The 8,550-nt window shown below is 37.1% G+C and overlaps 1 protein-coding gene across 1 annotated transcript in view; it reads right to left on the minus strand.

Annotated features, from left to right (window-relative positions):
• Positions 1–8,309, minus strand: part of macrod2 (mono-ADP ribosylhydrolase 2) — a 470,949-nt gene extending 462,640 nt beyond the window's left edge. The window contains exons 1-3 of the mRNA XM_008430201.2: positions 8,092–8,309; positions 3,289–3,387; positions 1,912–2,028 (exon numbers count right to left, since the gene is read on the minus strand). Coding sequence (XP_008428423.1) covers positions 1,912–2,028; positions 3,289–3,387; positions 8,092–8,128 — 253 coding nt within the window. The 5' untranslated portion in view covers positions 8,129–8,309. The remainder of the gene's footprint in view (positions 1–1,911; positions 2,029–3,288; positions 3,388–8,091) is intronic.
• Between the last annotated feature and the right edge of the window lie 241 nt (positions 8,310–8,550).

The raw sequence follows: 8,550 nt of genomic DNA on the forward strand, positions 1-8,550 counted from the left end.
CACACACACACACATATTTGGAAAATGGCTACAACAATATGTCAGCATGTGCATCATTTATATAACTCAGTGACTTTAGTTAGAATAAAAAACTTTTGTCAATGAAAAAAAATTGCGCAGAACATTGCATTCACATGCAAATTATCTTTCGACCAACACTGCAGTGGAAGGCTCACAGAGACAGCAAGTAACTCTGGACAGCAAAGTTTAGCACTTTATATTCCTATCAGTCCTGCCACCTGTGCAAAAAGCAACCAGACCACCAGAGAGAATAGAGTATGAGGGAGACAAATTCTCAAAAATCAGAAAAGCCCACAGAAAGCCCTTTGAACCTTTCAGACCTCGTGATGGTCCGCTAAACAGAACGGATTGCCTCTAGGCCACAATGGAGCTTAATCACAGCCTGAATGTTTGGCAGCATTAACTGATGAGCTAACCTGCCTGCACAGAATGAAAAATCCAACTGTTACAGAAAAAAACTGATATTTACTCTGAGACCGTAACCCTGACATTACAAGCCATAGTAATGCTCTTTACCTCCCAATTACCAAATGCAACATGTATTATATAACAAAGACAGGGAGAAATAGAAACTTATTCTAAAGTTTTTCTATATCTCTATTAAAAAAAATCAAATAAAATTTAAGGTTTATAAATGACCCAATATGGCATTTACTGGAGCCCATGGTACATTTAAATGTTTTTTAAAAAATCTGTTTTATTGAACTAGAATTATCCAACACGGGCTTTTTTTAAAAAAATAATCCACTTTTTTAATTCTTTAAAAGATTTTACCCAAAGTTAATCAGATCATCTTTAAGATTTCCATATTAGTAATCCTGTTTCTATATAATTTCTTTTGGCAACATGCTATTCAACTCGGCCAAACGTGTGTTTATCATATTCATGATAAACACACAATAAGAAGTGAGGAGTTTAAAGATGAATAGCCATTTTTCTTGTTGCCATTTCCTGTCTACAATTAGAGAAAGGGTAAAAAGTTTACCACAACTACAATTAGGATGAATAAGATTCAGTGAGAAATCTCGTCTATCTTGTCACCAGGCACGGCAAGGAGGATGTTAAGAGAAGTTTAAAAATCATAAAAGTTCACTCGTCAAAGAAAAGAGTAGGATCGTGGAACCACCAAGTGTAGTACATAGTAGAATCAAGAGACAAATGGTTCACCAAGGTGAATATTTTAGGCTTGTTACCCATATTTACAGCAGACATTCGGTTTTCATGTTATCACAATACTCAAACAAAACACCACGCTGCTTGAGCTCTTCAACGCTTTGTGTTAAAAGGTCAAAATGCCGATCATTCAAAACAACTTCCATGACATTTAAATGTCTCCGGTATTTTTAAATGTTCCAAGTTTGTCTGTTATATTATGCAGATAAATGAGCAGGGTTCTTCAGTCCTCATTAAATGTAATCCAAAATATTTGATTAACCTCATCAAATTCAATGTTTTTTTTTTGTTTTGTTTTTTAAGTTTAAGTGGCTTTTATTTGCATTGCACAGGAAAGGGGGAGAAAAAGGAATAGGGAGAGCGAGGAGGGGAATATCTGTAGCAAAGTTCAGGTTCGAACAACAGGTGGAGGAGGCAGAGGACTAATAGCACTACAGAAAGCTGTACCAGAAAAATCTTTCAGAATCAAACAGAAATAACATGTGACCTAACAGAAGACAAGAAAAGAAGAAAACTGCCATATAATTTAAATTATGGCAAGCAAGACCAAGCACACTTACTTAACTTGCGTTAATCATAATCACGCACCACTTCTGTAACACCTACAGAATCAGTTATTCTTTATGTTCACCAGCAGAGGGCAGCAAAACACAACTTAAAGCCGAACTCCCGACAAAAAACCAGCAGCTTAAAAAGGATAGAGGGCAGAGCTCCTACCAGCATTGACTATGGCATCCACCTCCAGGACAGTAATATCCCCCTTGTAGAGAGACACTTTATCACCAAGGCCAACTCCACCTGTGAGCTCCTTCTCATCATCTTCTTTGTTCCTGGCTGAAGTAACAAACAGAAACACGCCACCAAGCATGTAATGGAGTTAGATATCAGCTGGATATTTGAAAAGAGCTTGCAGATGTGCTCAAAAAGGCATTACGGTTTGCTTTAATGTGCAGATCATAAACAATTGGTTTCATATCAAATAGCAACATTTCATAGAGTAGCAAAACTCCAAAAAAAATGTAAAGTTCAAAAATATTTAATCTTGAAATCGGCTGACAGGACAGAAAGAAATTTCAAAGAATTAATAACTTTGCCCCCATTCACAGATAAGATATAAAGCATTTTTTTTTTTTTTTTTTTTTTTTTTTTTTTTTTTTGATATAAAGCATTTTGATGAGCTTTAGTGAAATCATTTTTGTTTCCTTCCAACACTGAATGCAATCTTAGCACTTACTCTTTTTTGGATAATGCAGAAAAAGTTGGTGGTAAAGGCATGTATAAAGTCTTAAATAAATTTATATTTTATAGCACTAGCGTAACCCATACAGTAAAAACCAAAGCTTTAATTTACGGACTGTTAAGTTGGTAAAATAAAATTCTATTTGAAGACAGAATTATTTGTAACTAAAATCACTGGTTGCACAATTACTGGCACTCATGCTGTCAATATTTTTCTACCAAGCCCTCTTGCCAAAAGGACAGCATGAAAGCCTGATGACATTCATCAAGGTTGGGGCATTCAGGAAAAGGGATTTTTGGCTTTTCCTTTCCAAATCATCCTTGGCTCTCTTTCTCTCTTGCCTTCATGTCTTCTTTCCCACTCAGCTCCACAGATTTTCCACCTGACGAACCAATTCAGTGTTAATTTGCCCATGCATTTTGGATCAATATCATGTTAAAATCACCCAGTGACCCATTTCTAATTTTCCTGTAGACAACCAGATTCTTATTGAAGTTGTCGTATTATTTGAAGAGCTCATGATGGGATGAACTCTCACAAGTAGCTGTATGCAGTATTTCAAACTGCAATAATTTCAGTATCAGTGTTTTTACAATCGCAGTTGCAGAGATCTGCTTTGATGCAATACTTGATGGGTTCCTACCTTTAAAGGAATATTCATTAAACTGCATGCAAATATATTTGGACCTTTACTACTCTTGATGCACAAATCTTAAGCTTACAAATAAGTGGTGGGAAAGTTCTGATAATGCAAAATGAGAAAGAAGGCTTGTGTAAAAAAAACAAACAAAAAAAACTACCACTTTCCACCAATTTGGCATTCGGCACTTTAAATAATGAACAAAAAGTCTCACATCTATTTTCCTCTCTCCAAGTTGGAATGTCATCCAGTTGTGTAAAACCTTTACGATACTCCTTGCGCCTGTCCTCTCGATCTAGTTGAAGGAGTCGTTCTGTGAACAAAAAAACAAACAAAAAGTTCTGTGACAAACTCTTCTTCCAAAAAAAATTATTTAGTATTCCACCTCTACCACAGATCCATCCACTCCCAATATGTTTCTACATAATCTTTTAGATTTGAAAATAACCTCGATTATAAATAACTGACATTACACAACTTTTGATTGCCCCGTTTTTACGCCCTTTTTCATCCTGATGAGATAATCCTTTTGTTCACCTCTATTCTTAAATACTTTGCCACTTTACAGTCACAAACTGTGATACATTTAATTAGGGGGAAAAAAAAAAAAAGAGGAGCGAATCATTTTGAGATATGCCTCTTAAACTTTGTGAGATTAGACTGAAAGTCTTAACTGGATTTACGTCTGACGTTAACTGGGCTATAACTAACACATTAATATTCTTGGATCTGCACCAGCAATTCTCAACTGGCGAGTCCTGACCCAAAGATGGGTCATAAATCCATTTTCAATTAGTTGTGAGCAATTGCAAGGACAGAAAATGATGAGGAAATAAACAATAGTGGATTGTTGATTAATCCTACAGAAGGTGGTCATGATTCCTTGTAATGAGAGTTGGCATTTATTTGTTTCACACCACAGAAGAAGACATAAATTTGTTAAACTATGCTAATCAGTCACAGCGAAAGGTTCCAACTTTGTACGACTAGTTTCCTGAGAAACAAAGGGATGAGTACATGTGCAACACCTGTGAAATAAGCATGGAAATCCTAACTAAAAGTCAGCTGGGCGGCTATCATGTAATTGCAATACAAAATTTGCTAAGGTAAGCTTTCCTCAGTTCTGCTGCTGTACTGTAATACAGCAGCAACCTTCCCTTACCACTCGAGCTCCAGCCGTTCAGCACCTGTCTCTAAGAGAGCGGCTTTTCAGCTCTGGTTCAGCTGAAGAAAAACAACAGAAACAGACTGGATATTGAGCTTAACCTCATAGTTGGATTGTGTGCTATATCTCCAGACTCCGAGGCTCTCATCAGGAGCAAAAAATGTTTGCAATAAAAACAGTGATTAAAGAAAGTGACTTTTTTTTTTTTTACCTTTAGTCTATATTATAGTTTAAGTGAAAATACTTCTAAGGGCTGGGAGACGTTTATTTTATGAAATATGCAAGTAAAACAGCAACAGACTGTTAAGATGACTGTTAGTGATTGCTCTGATTATCATTTTAGTCTTATGAATAATGCATGAATAACTGACTAAGATTTTAAAAAACTGACAAACGTTTCCTTTACTTGGGTGTTGGAAATCCCAGAACCAAGACCAGTTGAGAACCACTGATCTAAACTGTCAAGACTCTCTTTGTATATTTAAGGCTATAGTTTAGCTGGAAGATGGCTAAAGTGCTCTGAAACCTCTAACAAGATGGGGGTTTTTAAGATTGCCCTGTGTTTAGGTCCATCCATCTTCATAGGAACTGACTACTTTCCTTGCCCCTGTTGAAGAAAAGCATCCCCATCACATGATTCTGCCACTACCGTGTTTTACCATAGCAAATTATCCGTGTGATGTGTAATGTTTCTTCATATGTTGTAGAAAAGATCAAAATTTTGGTCTCATCTAACCAAAGCATCTTTTGCCCCAACTTTGCTATATCTCCTACATGTGTGTGCCAGACAGTAAGCAGGATTTCTTCTGGCTTTCTTAATCTGTCTTCCATAAGACACTAGATTTATGGAGCAGACAACTTATAGATGTCCTGTCAAGACATTCTACCATCTGTAACTTCTGAAGAGTTACAGATGGTAACTCTGTAACCATCACCGACCGACATTAATCGGTCGGTGGCCGATTAATGTTTGCCGAGCCTTTCAGTTTAGGTGGGCGGCTTTGTCTTTGTAGGTTTGCAGTTGTGCCATGGCTTTTTTGTTTTCTAATGATGAACTGAACAGTGCTCTGTGAAATTTGTAAAGCTCTGATGTTGCAACCTAGCTTTAAATCTCTCCACAACTTCCTCATATGCCCTGGTTTACATGTTTGTTCACCTAAGTTCTCTAACAATCACCTCTATGTCACACAGGTGAACTCCAGTTAATAATCAGGTAAAGACAATTTGTAACTTTTTGTTTCTTTGTTTTTGGTTGTCAGATAGGCGGCTGAAAATAAATTCCTGCCACAATTCCAAATGTTTAATTGTATTAAGAAATCCTTACAACTTAGGCACAAATTTGAATTACACCATCACATAAAATTCTTGTAGGGTCATTTGAAAGAGTACAAGAGGTTGTAAATACATTATTAAAGCACTGTAAAAGAACTAAGGATGATGGATGTCAACAATTTACCTCTACTCATAGGTCATAGTAATTTGGGAATAATGTCACCGTGAAATTAAACCTTTAGAGGAAGAAATACTGAGGAAGACCCTAAATATGGAGAAAAATAACCTTTTTCAGTATATCCCTTTGGCAAGACCTCACAGTCAGTCATACATTTAAAGTATTACTGCAGTGCAGGGAATCTGTTTTAATCCTAATGTACTATCTTTCCCCATCGCCTACTTTTCTTATTTCCACAGCTGCTTTTATTCTACATGGATGAATAAAAAGGCAGCTGAACACAGCAAAGCTTTTTGGACTATAATAAAACACTCAGTCACAAGGTTGAACAATTCATCACTGACAAATTCCAAAGCTTAGCTACCCTGACAGGTAACTGTCTCTAAATCTATTTTATACATCATATAGACCTGTTAAGGAGTCGGTCCCCATCATTTCCCAGACGTCTCTGAACAACACAGTATAGTGAAATATATTAATGGAACTGAGACTGACGGTGGCATTAAATCTGATTTACCATATTTCTTGGAGTCCAAAAGATGCTCTGGTCCCAAGTCAGAAAACCAGTGGTCACAGGGTTTTGTGACCTGTGACCTGGTTGTTTACCATTGACAACAAAAGCATGAATAAAGTTTCTCTACTCCATGCTTTAAAACCCAAAAGAAACATGCAAGCAAACAGGAATGGTAAAGTTCTATGTGTGACAGAAGAGCAACTAAATTATTTATTCCTGCAACTTTCACAAGTTTTATAAATGCACAGCATCCATTTTGAATATGAGTCAGGAATCACATACGTAAGTGAGACTCAAGTTTGTGAGCATTCTGTCTGATTTTTGCCTTAGAGTACGAACAGAATGCACAACAAGATAATTTATTTAAAGTTTAAGATTCAGTTCTTTAAGTTAACCCAACATTTTGGTACGAATTAATGCACTTACAAAATAGATGTTTCTTTTCCTCCACTTAAATTTAGCAGGCTGTTGATCATTCTTCAGATTATACAATCAACTGATTTGGATGTAAGCACTTGCATTTCTGTCCCAAACATGGCATCCATAAAATTATTTAAATCACCAAAATATTGACTTAGCAGCATTTTTAGTTCAAATGTGAAAATATGTTTTTGCCTAAGAATAACTGACGTTATTCCATCTGAAAATTTTCAATATTTTAAATACACATTAATATTTGCTGAAAGTTTCATGGTAATATTTACAAAAATATATTAGTTCAGCAACATAAATAAATATTGCAATACATATTCTGTTGTAGGTTGTGTGGAAAAGCTTAAAGCAAGTTTGGTTTTTTTTGTCCAAGTTTTGGACCTCTCACAGAGCTCTGCTCAATCTGTCATTTGGAAATGTAAAGATGACATAAACCCAAACTTACAAAGACATGATGGCGAACCACTTAAACGTGCATTCATGTAACACCTGGCCAGTATTTTTCCAGTCTGTGGTAAGACTTGAAAAATACTAAATATGACTGGACTTAGGCCGTTTCCAAAGAAAAATGGTAAAAATCTCTACATGTGCAAAGGTGGTAGCGACATACCAAAAAACACTTGCAGCTTAAATAGCAGCAGGAGGTGAAAAACGGAGACCATCATGAAGTTTTCTTCTTACTTTAGTTATGGCTGCATTCAATAATGTGTTTAATAATTCCAAAGCAATGCTCACATGGTGAAAAGGAAAGAAGTGGCATAATGCTACTAGTGAACTGCAGCTATGTTGTACCTCAGGAAGAGACATACAATAAAAAAGCTCCAGGGTGAATAGGTCAATAAATAAATATCGACCAGGTTTGGTTTTCTTTTTGATACTCAACAGGTCCAAGAGTTTTTGCATTCAAACAAGCACCCCATAAAACATTTTTCGTTGCATTTAAATACAGGAAATATATATATTTTTTTCTATTGCTACTGCAGATTAAAGCAACTGAAGTGTTTCGCTGCAACACTAGTGTTGTTTGTAATTGAGAGGTGGAAAGCCGTTTGTGGTTACAAGGGCATTTATACACCCAGAATTGGCTGCTTGCACCTCACTGAGCTAATGCTGGAGCACGACACAGGTGGAAAACAGGAAATACTAGTTAGTGGCTTTCATTAAAGTCCAGAAACGTGTCGAAAATGTATCTGAGCGCCCATAATGTAAGCTAATAAAGAGATCAGAAGCAGTGAAAGGTGCTGCTGCGAATGTCAAGCATGCATTATAAAGCAGACAAGAAGAGGCGCAACAGTAACATCTGTGCAGCCTCCGTCTGGCATTGACAGAATAGTCTAGAAAATAAGTTATTAAAGCAGGGAACACAGGCAGAGCATCTGTCAGTGTTCCGGTTATAATTCATGCTGTCTGCCGCGGAAATGATAGCCACATTACCCACCTCCAAAACAACCCTTACCTTTTTCAGTCTTCCAGTCCTTTTTCTTTTTGCTCATGCTGCCGGAGTGATAAGACTTCGAAAGGCTGCTTTTTGATTGTGACAACCCCAGGCTCACAGTGAGTGGAGTTCCGGGGGGTAAATAGAAAATAGAAACGTAAAGTGAAACAGCCTCTGGACGGTTGTCTCACCTGTGAAGCTGTCAAATTTCTATGGACCCCTTAGTAACGTCAACCTATCGTGATGGCGCCGTAAATTATGTGTGGGAATTCTGGCCACACGATTGGCTCAGAGGAATAAGAAAGTCGGCCTGTGATTGGTCTGTCGGAGCAGTCCATCACAGTGTGCCAACATTCAGAGTGGAGTGAGGGTAGGTTGTTTCCGGTGGTTCGTCCCTCCAGCGTGTGAGCTGGTTGGAGACTTGCGCCGGTGTTGTGCTGAAAAATGTACCGAGGTAGTTTAGCTCGCTTTGAAAAGAGC

This window comes from Poecilia reticulata, linkage group LG15, assembly GCF_000633615.1.
Source record: "Poecilia reticulata strain Guanapo linkage group LG15, Guppy_female_1.0+MT, whole genome shotgun sequence".
NCBI classification, from domain to species: domain Eukaryota; kingdom Metazoa; phylum Chordata; class Actinopteri; order Cyprinodontiformes; family Poeciliidae; genus Poecilia; species Poecilia reticulata.